Here is a 12,692-nt window from a genome sequence, read left to right on the forward strand (position 1 = left end):
AAGGGACTTACCATGGAAAAAGTCTTAAAGAAAATTGCAGACTGCACTGTGAGAGAGAGAGGCGAGGACATAGCATCAAGGACCTTCTTCGAGGGCAGCCAGGGCGGGCGAGCCCCGAAGACTCTGCCCTAAAGCCTGATCTCCCCTCCAGACGTCTCTGTTCCCAGGACACAGGGACAGGATGCGAGTTACCCGAGGGTGCCAGATCGGCACCCACCCCTCCACGCACACACGCCTGGATGGAGGGGATGCCGAGACGCACTAGCCTGCGGGGGCGAGGGGGGGGGTATTTCGATCAGTACAGGTTTCTATGGTGTTGTGACTTCCCCGTGTGCAGGCGTCATCAGGAGTGACCAGTCCCTGGAGAAGGACATCCTGCTGGTAAAAGGGAGGGTCAGCTGAAAAGAGGAAGACCTAGAACTACCCGCCCCCCTGTTCCGTGTCAGTCACCTCACTGAGCTTCAGGATGCAGCAGGTGACTTGAGCAGAAAACAGGCTGAGCTTTTGACTTAGTTCCACGTTTCTCTTCTCGTCAGGATCATCTTGGCTCCCCGTGTTTCTTATTTCTTACTTCGTTAGCCCGTGAAGCTGTCATGTATTCAACATACCTGAGGGCAAAGATCCAAATGCAGGTGTCCCTTTGTAGCTGCCCGGCGGTAGGTCTCTGGACTGCTGCGGATACCAGAAGCTGCAGACACTCAAGGCCTTGATGTAAAATCCCCCCCTCCCCCATATCTGCCCAATACTTTAAATCATTTCTCACGGCTTTATAACAATGTGAATACACCCAATACCCCACTGTTAGCCTCTGAGGAATTGCCTCTGTAGCAGGGTATGGAGGACTGGCTTCAAGGGCTGGCTGCAGACAGGTCCTACCAACCCTGGAAACACCCATCCAGATGCTGAGGGAAGCTCCAATCGAAGCCCCAGTCAGAGGCCACTCCACACTCGTTAGCGTGGCTGTCATTGAAGACCAGCAACCCCCGCGCAGATGGACATAATGAGTGTTGGTGAGGACATGCAGGACTTAGCGCATGCATTGCTGGAAATGCAAACTCAGCGCCGCCTGTGGGGAAAGTATCGGCCCCTCGCAGAGCCTGACCATCGGCGGTGTGTGCTCTGACTCTCCGCAGCAGCCCCTGGTCCTGCCTGGCCTCGCCCATTACTGTAACCTCCAAGCCCTCATCTCTGCGAGCAGCCCCACCTTTTGCCTGATGCTCTTCTCTACTGAGCAGGATGCCCTTTTCCAGGGACTTGTCTCTCCTGAGCACACTTTCACAGTCCGTGACAGGCAAAGCCTCGCCATTCTTACTTCTCAGCACCATGTGGACTGCCCTTGCTCTTAGACAGATGTGTGTGTGTCCCCTGTCAGCCGTGGGACTCTCAGTGTTCTTTGCCAGCCCCTAACTCAGTTGCATCAGATTTTCTCTCATCCGCATGGATGGTTCATGTTTAACTTTGCCAGGAATAACAAGACGGAAAGGAACGGTGTAGTATTAGTGGTCAGAAAGAACATTTCAGATCTTGAAGTACAATGCTGTATGTGATCGGATACCATCTCTCTGCCTCTAAGGAAGCTCAGTTAATATAACCGTCATTCAGATTTATGCACCAGCTGCTGAAGCTGTTGATGAAGAAATTGAAGAATCCTGCCAACTTCTTCAGTCTGAAGTGGATCGAACATGCAATCAAGATGCATTGATAATCACTGGTGGTTAGAATGTGGACATTGGAAACAAAGAGGAAGGATCAGTAGTTGGAAAATATGGCCTTGGTGGTAGAAATGAAACTGGAGACCACACGAGAGAAACATCTTTATTGCAGATACCTTCTCCACCGCACCCACGGTGGCTGTGCACGTGCACCCCATCAGGCAGAGGGGACTGTGGCTGAGGGGGGGAGACAGGGTAGAAGCGCAGGATCATCAGCCAGAATAAGGCCAGGTCTGTGTAACAGAGCATCTGTTGCACATACCTAAGGTCAGGTGGAAGTTGAAGAAAATTAAAGCGAGTCCTTGAGATGCAGAATATGACCTTGGATATGTCCTACCTAAATTTAGAGACTGTCTCAGGAACAGATTTTACTCATTGAACAGTACAGACAGCATCAAAAGCACCATCACATCTAAAGAAAGTTCAAAAGGTGAGTTAGAAAAAACCCCAAACAGATGTCAACGAAGTCCACGTGGAAGAAGCACACTTCCTTGCTGGATCTCTCCTTGGATGCACACTGGACCTGATCTGGTTTTCAACATTTTCTGTATTTTTGTTTGTGTTTCATATTAGGAATTGTCCATGTTGTGGGGGTCACCCTCTTGAATTTGCGTTACATGTTTTTCTGTTTTTCGGGATATGAAACTCAGGATTGATGAACCGACAGCGATGGCAAGTAGAATAAGGGTTTCTGGTGTGTGTGTGGTGGGGGCAGTACAGGGGTGGGCTGGGGGTTTGTGTGTGAAAGGGAGCCGACGTCAAGGGGTCCAGGAAGGAAAAGAATGTTTGGAAACTGACTGTGGTGGCAATTGTACAAGTCTGCTTGATGTGCTTGAACTATGGAATGGTATGGTTTATGCATTATAATGATATATATGTATTAACTCCCAATTTAAAAAGAGAAAGGAAAACAAAACAGGAAAAAGATCAAAGTAGCTATCAGAAGAAATATCAAAGTAGATATCAAGTCTACTCTTGATCCTAGAATTGCTAAAACACTGGACAAAATGGTGGAGGGAAGCTTAAGAAGGAAGACAAGGGACGTGTGATAAGGACACATACAGAGAACTGCAGTTAGAAAGCCAACGTGGAAGAACACAATATGTCTAAGCTGAAAGAGATGAAGAAACATTCCAAGCCTCGAGGTACCACCTGAGGGACCGACCCTAGGGGCAGGATGAGGCAGGTACAAAAGGACTGGAATTGTGCCAAGCTACTCACACGGAACCTGTGGACTAGGCAGCCAAAGGGAGACAGTCTCTTAGAGGTTGGCTGCCAGAGATGGCAGGGGTGGGAGGGGGGGCAAGAAATAGGGGAGGTATGATTATTTAATGTGTTCACAGTTTCCTTCTGAAGTGATGAAAAAAAGTTGTGGAAATAAATAGTGGTTATGAATGTACAACATGATAAATGCAATTAATGTCGCAGAATTAAATGCTTAAAATGGTGACAATTTTGTTACATATTTTACAAACTTGCCGATTTTCTTTACCTGCTAGCAACACTCCTCTGTTTCAGTGTGCACACATCCCTTCTTTTAGAAGGACCATACCAGAGCTGGTTCTTGTTCACAGCACAATGTGTAACCCACTATGCCATCAGGGATCCTCCAGAGCGGCTTCTGAAGTGGGAGTTAAACATGCTCCTAATGTCTAACTTGTTCAACTGCCCTGTCACTGTCATCTCTAACTTTCATGGCCCTCCCTCCCACCTATACTCTTGCGCTCCTGTGATTCGCTGCTGTTTCTCCCAGGACTCCCGAGTCGTTGCTTAGGTCGTCAGATCCCAAATCCAGACATCATTCTGGAGGCCTGTCCCAGATCAGTTGGCCAGACTCGAAAGGCCCAGGGAGAGGCTGCATCGGGTCCGATGATAGGTTCCTGACGCAGGGCCCGAGTCAGGTCGGGGTGTCGAGCCACGTGCAGAATCCAGAGCCAGAGGGAGCATTTGTCAGAGCATGCACACAGGAACTCTCTTTACTCGAGCCAGAAGTGAGACTGTCGCAAGTGACTCACATGCACCCCGCCCTGGTCCAGCCTCATTAACGTAATGGACCGCTCACTCCAAAGTGGGGCTGTAACCATGGGCCGGGGAGCGCAGGCTTATAGCACATCATACAGTGGGGACTATGGCTGGAAGAGCCACGGAGAGTAGTTTGATGCATGGCAGGGTGTCCTGGATTCTCAGCTTCTGCCCCGGGACCCAGACTTATCCAAGAGAGGAGAGAGAATGGCCATAGAGTACTGGGGTGTCTCCTTGATTCACCGTCTCAGCGATTCTGCTCTTCAAGTCCTGTTGGCCTCAGCGTCTGTAGTGCTGCCCACTCATCTCCAGCATCAACGGCCCCCTCCTATCAGCGCTCTCCCTTCTGTTTGGGTTTCTGTAATTTGCAGCAAGTTCTCCCAGGGCTCGTGAGTCACTAGGGAAATGTTTTGGCTTTGTTTTAGTTGATGATATGTTTATAGTTTTTCTTGGTGCAAGTATTGTTTTCCCCAAGCTATTCTGTTTTAGCCGGAAGTAGAAACACTTAATATTTAATTAAGTTATAAAATTGCACAAAGCACATCATTTAAAAGAATTAACTGGTTTGTAGTATACGCAAAAGGTTGTGCATTTACCAAACTCAAAATACCAAACTCACGCTGTCAATTCTGGCTCATAGAGTAAGTGTCAAAGCGTGGCTGTCTTGACAGGAGTTGGAAGCCCTATCTTTGTCCCTGGGAGTGACTGGTAGAGTTGAACTTGCTGACCTTGCGGTGCAGTCCACCAGGCAGCCCGCCACACCACCACGGTCCGATTCCAGAACCTTTCACCATGAAAAAGAGAAGCCCCATAGCTGTAAGTGGGCCCTCCTCCTGTGTCCGCAGCCCCTGGCAACGCTCTTCTTCTTGCTGCCTCTGGATACCTGTCCTGTGTCTCCAGTCTTTCACTGGCACCGTGACCAGGTGATGTGAAACATTAATTGTTAAAGTAACTGAATTCTTGTCAAAGCTGTAGTGTGCTGTTGGGACTAGTAAATTACTGGCATAGCCCAATTTAGTACTGCTAGCAAGGCCTACATCTTCAGCTGTACACAAATCAGACTGCTGACACCATTCTAAATCCCATCTTCTCATCCATATTCCTTACCTGAAGCTCAGTTTTTGACATCTGGAAACTTGTAGAAAACGGAGAGAAGAATACAAGATGAGGCCCTCGCCCTTTTTCAGCTTCTTGAACTCCACTTGCTCCTCCTGCCTCCAAGTGTTGCCTCCCGTTGTTTCCTGGAAATGTCGCTATTCCTCAGTTATTTCCCGTGTTTAGGATGAAGATCCCAGCCGGTCTTCATTCCCCGACTCCCTGGGTGTCCTTTCTAGGAAATGTCGCCTCTATGAGAGGCGCTTACAGCTCTAGTTAGTTTTCTTTATCACAGTTGTAATCTCACAATTACGTGGTTACCGCTTTGATGAACATATGCAAATTTCAGTTTATATTAAAATAACACATTCCTAGTGATTAAGTGTTGATTATTCAGCGTACAGTAAAACTAAGAAAAAATAGAATTCTTTTTTTATCCCCATTGTGAGAGACCAACGGTTGGTAAGCTAATGCCCATAGGCCACATCTGACTCGCTGCCTGTTTTTTAAATAAAGTTTTATTGGAACACACACTATGCTGCTCTTGTTCACGCACTCATTTCTAGAGAGTTACTTCTGCTGCTTCAGTGGCAGAGTTATGCAGAGCAAACAGGGATGACCCATACAACCTAAAATCTCCACTCTTTGTTTGGTCCTTGACATGAAGTGCTGGCCAGTTCCTGTACTCGGAACCTGAATTTTTTTGTTTGTTGTCAACGGTAGTGTATCTACCATTAGTTAGTCAATCAAAAGGGAAACACTGATGTGTACAAAGGTATTTGCAGTATATTGCTACAAATAGAAAGAAAGAAGCAGCCCAAATGGCCAGCAGTCAAAGGTGATAGGCTGACAGCAAAAGGCCAAGAACTGAGGACTGTGTCAAGTTAGATACAATATTATCTTATACCACCATAGAGTAAAATGTCACGTAACGTAAGGTAACGAACGTAATGTGACCAAGAGGAACACAATATCGTGATATGAATTCATTGATTGCCGGTAGCATAAACAAAAGAAAACAAACCTAAACCTGAATCTCTGTAAGGTGGTATCTAAGAAGGGAAAACAGTGAAGTTTCTTTCTTTCTTTTTTAACAGTGAGGCTTCTCTAGAGAGAGTTTTAATCTGGGAAGTGGCTCTCTGAAATCTAGATGCTTTACACGCTCCAAGTCTGTGGGTCTGTGGGTCAGAAGTCAAGCTCACAGAAGTCCTGACTCACAGAACTGCAGGGGCCACACAGCCTAAAGCATGCACCAAACACATGCCAGGCATCAGAGTTCTTTTGTTTACTTTGGATCGACAGTTCAGGCAGCAGGCTTCTGGCCGCAGAGGTGAATGAAGCTGAAGTTGGCAGGAGTGACTCCTGGATCATCAGGCTTGTGGCTCTCAACCTTCCTCCTGCGGCGAGGCGACCCTTTCACACAGGTCCTCATGTGGTGGTGACCCTCAGCCATAACATTATTGTTGCTACTTCATCACTGTCATTTTGCTACTGGGAAGATTCGGGCAACCCCTGTGAAAGAATTACTCTACTCCCAAGGGGGTCACAACCCACAGGTTGAGAACCAGTGCAGGAAGGCATGCTGCTGGCTTGAGGCCAAAGAAGTGTAGGTCAAATGACTAGCCAGATCCAGTATCCAGATCCAGTAAAAAGCAAGCAAGCTTTCCTATAGCACCCACATACACTGGAAGCAGGCCACAACCCCGGAGAAGCTTCCTTTCCATTGATTGCAGTTCTCACCATGGAAGTAATTACATTGTGTTAGGTATTGTCAATGCCTTACTGAGTCCTGCCAAGTTGACACAAAATCTTAACAATCGTAGGCAGACACAACTATCTCCCCCTGAATAGTACCGTATGTACTCGTGTATAAGCCGAGTTTTCCCAGCACATTTTTAATGCAGTTTTTGTGGTAAAGTTAGGTGCTTCGGCTGCTATTTGGGGCGGCCTATACCGGAGTGTGTACGGCAGTGGGAAAGCAGTAAGCTGCTCCTGTCAAAGGCAGAAGCCTCTGAGACCCAGAACAGCCAGCGGCCTGCTGAGCTCTGCTCTCCCAGAGTGGCTGCAGTGGCACCCGTGTGCATGTGCTGTGCTTGCAGTCCTTGTTAGTGCCCGGGCCTGGTCCCCCGGCAGCCCCAGCTGTGCAGGTAGAATTGCTCTCTTGGCTTCTCAAGCCTGAAATCTTTAGGAAACAAGTTGGCGGCCTCCGCGTGTGTTCACATCCGCAGTCTTTTGGATCATAGTTGAGCCCTTAGCCGTTTGTACCACCCGGGGACTCTCTGTAGGGCAGTGCTTCCTGGCCCCTGGGGGGGTGCGAGAGTAGCTAGCGTGCACGATCTTGGACGGTAATCCCGGGGTGGGAATGAGGCAGTGAGTAGTCTTTGCCCTTTTTCTCCTGAAGAGGCGGCGGCAGGCCAAATAAGCTAGGGACCCTGTGATTTTAGAGGGGATGCCCCAAATACCACCCTGCTGTTGCTGAGTCAGCTCTAGCTCTGGCCCGTCGGGCTTCCAAGGCCGCGGTCTGTGCGGGAGCCCTGTCTCGCCGTCTCCCACGGAGGTGAGTCGCTGCTGGGTCTGAAGGCGAACCTAGCCACTAGTAGCCGAGCACTTAGACCGGGGGCACCAGCAGGGCTCCTCAACCTGACCCACCGCCAGCAAGTTGATTCCCAGGCACCACCGGGTAGGGACTGTGAGGCTTCTGCTTAGAGGCCCACCCTGCCAGTGAGCTGGTTGCCCTTCTTAGCAGTCTTACACAGGGTTCTGAGACTGTAAATCTGTCCTGCGGCAGCCAACCTCATCTTTCTCCCAAGGAGTAGCTGGTGGATCTCAACCATGACCTTGCCTACGCCTAACTCACAGTGCTGATTACATTATTAATGTTTTTTTCTGTGAAAATTTGAAAATGAAAATTAATGTCACTTTTTTTATGGTGGGAAATTTCAAACAATGAAAATAAAAAGGAAACTCATTGATTTCTTCAGTAGCTGTGATTGCAGAGCCAGTCTGCGTTCCTGCCAACCCTGTGTTATTTAACAGTAGACTGTAGCCTATAACTGCTTCAGAATGCATTCCTATCTTTCCTGAAAAATAACAACAACAGTAACTAAACCCTCTGTATCATTGTTACTCCTCAGTGTTTTCAAACAATGATTCCTTAATATATTTAAATAGCCAGCTAATCTCCAATGATCTTTCTAAAAATATTTTTACTTGCCAGTTCCTAGTTGATACATCTTTGGCATCTCTTGAATCTGTAAGTGTTCTTTCTTGCCCTTGTTCTTGTTGTCTTTTCCTTATGATTTATTTGTAGGAAAGAACCCTTCCATGTTCCGTAACTTCCCACATGCCACATCATGCTGCTGGCACCCTTGGTCTCGTTCACATAGCCCTTAGCCACCTGGCATTTCCGTATGCTGAGAATGACATTGTACGGCATGCTGCCGTTCCGGTTCTGTTTTGGGTCCACATACTTCCTTGGTCGTACGTGTGCTTCCTGTCCCACTACAGCAGGCACAGATGGGATGTGGAGCAAGAAGAAAGCGGAAGAGAGCCCAGGAGAGGCTTGCACTTTGTGCCCACAGGGAATGAAGAGAGGGGGCCTTCTTTCAAAGCTACCCATTGCCCAGCTGAACTGGAGGTGCTGGCGTTCCAGACTCTCTGCCGAGGCACTTGTGTGGAAGTGTCCTCTGATGTTTGTGTGACTCTGGTGGTGTTTGCTCACAGCTGGCTCACAGGTGTCTGTGGCCAGGTCTGAGCCTGTGTTCCTGAAAGGGGCGGCAGGAGTCGTGGAGCCCCAGCTGGCAGTCTGGCGCTCATTACTACCCCAGTGGCCTGTCAGAGCGCATGTTTCTGTACCTTCTTGTTGGTGGTTTTTCCCGAGTGGCTGCTGGTGGGTTATATTATAGAATATGAAATAGAGATATTATTTGAAAGTTAAAATTTATTATTTTGATTGTGCTGTAAATTCATGGGATTCAATATTAAGAATGTACAAAAGTCATGTTTTGGCTTAGGGGAAATTAATTGCAGAAATTTACAGTTGTATTAAGAATGGTGTGCTGAGGTGTGGTATGTTTTGTTACGTCACGTAGAAACCAGAGAGCTCATAAACATCACTGAGCCCTCGTGAAACACTGACTAATCTGACCCACAGTCAACCACATTCATTGCCGTTGGGTTGGGTTGGGAGTTTGTGTCTTTTTCTATGTTCTGAAAGAGTTTGCGTAGGATTGCTGTCAGTTCTTTCCTGAGTGCTTGGTAGATTTCTCCTGGGAAGCTGTCTGGCCTGGAGGAGTTGTAGTTGGTAGTTCCTTGATAACCTTGTCTATTTCCTCTATTGCTATGGGTCTGTTGAGGTTCTTGATGTCCATCTGGGAGAACCTAGGGAGGGATTGTTTGCCTGTGATTTCTTTTTCCATCATTTGGAGCATCTGATGAATTTCGCTGGTCTCAGATGCGTAAATGTGTACTCGCTCTCTGGTTCTTGGTGCCCATGATCATCTCTTCTTATGACTTGCACCTGGAGATCAGTTTGTCAGAGATTCAGATTTTTGAATTGTCATTTGCTTGGTGTATTTTTCTCCAGCTTTTGATTCTCAGCCTATTTCTGTCTGCAAACTTGAGATGTCTCTCTTGTGGGCAGCAGATAGATGGGTTGTGTTTTCTACACCTGTCCGCTAGTCTCTGTCTTTTAATGGGCGAGTCCAGTCCATTGATAATCAGTTAAAACCTTCATCAGTGCACTCTGTGATGTCATCTCGTGTCTTTTGTGAGTTTTCCTATCTCCCTTCTTATCAGTGCCGTGTGCTAATGAGTGTGAGGTTCATCCTTGGGGTCTGCTCAGTGTGTTGTCCGCTGGGTGGAGTTGCTGTATGTGGGGGTTTCCTGCCACACTGGGTCGTCAAGGGTTTCTTGTAGAGCCGGCTTTTTGTGTGTGTGTGACATAGTTGAGTTTTTCCTTGTCTGGTAAGATTGTTACTTGTCTATCTTGATAGATAATTTGGCTGGATAGAGGGTTCTTGGCGAATTCTTCCTTGGGTTCAGTTTAGCTGGTGTCCTCTCGGCTTCCTGGATGGTCGCCTGATTCTCATTTATCAAGTTGTGGAAGTTTTCCTCCAGGAATTCCCTCACTATTTTTGCTGTTGACGTCTGTAGCCCAACTAGTCTCATGTCGTTCCTCTTCATAGTGCCTGACACGGCTCTCGGGGTTTCTTCAGCTTCTTTGATGATCTTCTTTGATTGTCTTTCCTGTTTCTTGAAGTCTGCCTGGTTATCCTCAAGGTCACTGGTACTGTTCTCAGGTTCTTCTAGTCTGTTGGTGAAGCCTGTTAACTTGTGATTTGCTTTTGTTACTTTGTCCCTTAACGCCTGTATTTTCCTTTGGTGCTCTATTTCATCTTGATGTGTGGCCTCTATCTCCTATCGCTTCATCTTTTGTCTGCAAGGGTTCCCTCATGTCCTGTATGACTCCAAGCAGCACTCTGAAGATTGCTTTCTGTGGTAGCTCAAGTTCTGCTTGTCCTGTGGATGCCACTGGATCTGGAACTTCCTCTGACAGTGCGTACTGTTTCTCCTGATTGTTTGCTGAGCTTGTTGAGGCAGCTTGCTGCTTGAGGGTCGTTTTGGAGGAGCTTGGTGCCGTTTTTCAGGGAGCCAGAGCCCTGGGTTCTCATCATGAGGCTGGTAAGAGTGCTTCTGTGAGTAGGAATCACTAAGGCGCTGGGGCTCAGGCTATGTCTTTATCTCACTAGGGTTTCACTCTCCTTAGGCAGCCAGGATCCCCTATTTGGAGAGCAGGTTTGGTGCCCTTTCAGGGCGCACGGCTCGGGTGGTTGCAGGTGGCAAGTGTGGCCCTGTGCGTGGGGGTGCCGGACAACAGTGGGAGAGGCCACGTTACCACGTGTGGGAGGGGGTGCCAGGCAAAGATGGGGAGGGCCCTTGCCATAGGAGGGGGTTCTGGGTGACAGCAGGGAAAGCCCCATTGCCACAGAGTGGGGTGCTGGGCAGTGGAAGGCAGCTGTGGGCAAAGGCACTACCTCCCCTTGCCTCTACTCCCGGGCATCACCATTAGACGTTCTGCTCAGATTTTACCTCCCTGTAATTTTTATGTGATCATCTGTGAGTGGTGCCTTCTGTGACCCTGGCACCACTATCCTTAGTCTAACCCGTCATCTCTGGACTGTTGAGGTCCTTTGGCCTGCCCTGCCTCTGATATCCTGCTTTGTTGTGTCTGCATTCATAGATGTTCTGTTTCCCTAAGCAACTCAAACCCCTTGAAGGGAACTCCAACCAACCAACAAAGCCAGTGAGACTCACGGTGCCTCCTGTGGGTCCGCTCACCATGGAGTCAGTGTGACTCACGGAGCTGCTGCTGGTTTCGAACTGCCGACTGTGCAGATTGCAGCCCAACCTGTAACCACTACGCCACCATGGCTGGAAGCTTCCGGATACCTTTGAGGCATGCAGCACAGTGGTTGTGTTATGCTAAGCCCCCATTTACTGACTGATGGGTTAAATGAATGAATGAATGAATGAGACTCTGAAGGGAGAGGTTATGCTCCCTGATTGAAGGGTGACGGCACTTGCTCAGTGTGTGGACTGCGGTAGCCCTATCTCGTGTTGAGCAGGAGGAGGCCGTGAAATATCTGCTAAGTCGGGAGCATGCCGGATCTCACCTCCGTGTGGGCCCACTTGGGACCAGGCTCAGGTCTCGGCACTCACACAGCCCCCACCCCTGTTCTGAGAGGCGGCACCGCCCCCATTCCGTAGATCAGCCAGTCAAACCTCAGAGAGGGTGAAACACTGGGCCTCCAGCTGATGAAGTTCCTGAGTTGACATTCGAACTCCAGGTATGCCTGACACTGAAACCCATTTTTCCTCCCGGTAAGTTCAGTGCTGGTGTTTCTTTCCCCATCTCTTCAGAGCCATCCCTCGATGGCGTGTGTGGCACGGAGTGTGCCCAGTCGGGGGAAGATGGGCAGCAGCCACCACGGTGCACTTCAACTACCTCATCTCAGTCTGAGCCTTCCGAGCCACTCAGGCCCCACCAAGACAAGAGCCTGGCCTCCGAGGACCCCAAGAAGAAGAGAGCCCAGAAACCTTCGCACATGAGGAGAAACATCCGGTGAGCTGAGCGTGGGTGTGAGGCCTCACCCCTTCAAACGTCTCAGGTCTGCTGGGAGCAGGAGGACCTGTGCGAGCTAGAGGGTCTCTTCTCTAGAGGAGGGCAGGGCAGGCATGTCTTTTCACTGCAGGCTGGGCTGCTGGAGACCCTTGACCACTAGGGGAGGGCTCTGGGAGGCAACTCTCTTGTGAGATGCTCTGCCTCCCAGTCTCGGGAAATGAAGTGAGCCAAGTCCTGATCTTAGAGCTCAGCTCACAGGGGCAGGAGACTGTCCAGCCCAAAGGAAAGACCAGGCCTGCTTCCTGGAGTGGGGACGCTCCTGACCTCTCCCAGCACCCAGCAGCTCTTTCCTGCCACTGACTGCTGGTGCTGTTGGAGGGAGGCTGAGGCTGCCCCTCCTCCACCCGCCCCCATCACAACTTGATCGCCAATCCTCAAGTTTGGGAAATAAGGAAGTAGCATCACCCACCTCCCTGCATAACAGCTGTGTTTCTGAACACTGCTTTGCAGCTTTGTGAATGACATGTATAACCATGGCACTCTTATAATGTATTATGTGCAGAGACTCGATGGCAGGGGTATCTCTCCGTTTACTCTCCCAGAACCACTTGTGACTTGAAGTCTTGCTTTGTTTTCCTGCTCACTGCAAGGAGGGGCTGGGGGGGGGGGGGCAGAATTCTCCTCCCCGCTTAGCTCTCTGAACTAGGCGGTGACCAGCGCCCTCCTTCGCCTTGCCGTTA

General features: G+C 49.1%; 1 protein-coding gene across 1 annotated transcript in view; it reads left to right on the top strand.

Annotated features, from left to right (window-relative positions):
* Positions 1-12,692, top strand: part of RAD54L2 (RAD54 like 2) — a 91,566-nt gene that overhangs the window by 53,172 nt on the left and 25,702 nt on the right. The window contains exon 3 of the mRNA XM_075547441.1: positions 11,751-11,952. Coding sequence (XP_075403556.1) covers positions 11,751-11,952 — 202 coding nt within the window. The remainder of the gene's footprint in view (positions 1-11,750; positions 11,953-12,692) is intronic.

Source organism: Tenrec ecaudatus, chromosome 4 (genome assembly GCF_050624435.1).
Source record: "Tenrec ecaudatus isolate mTenEca1 chromosome 4, mTenEca1.hap1, whole genome shotgun sequence".
Taxonomy (NCBI): Eukaryota; Metazoa; Chordata; class Mammalia; order Afrosoricida; family Tenrecidae; genus Tenrec; species Tenrec ecaudatus.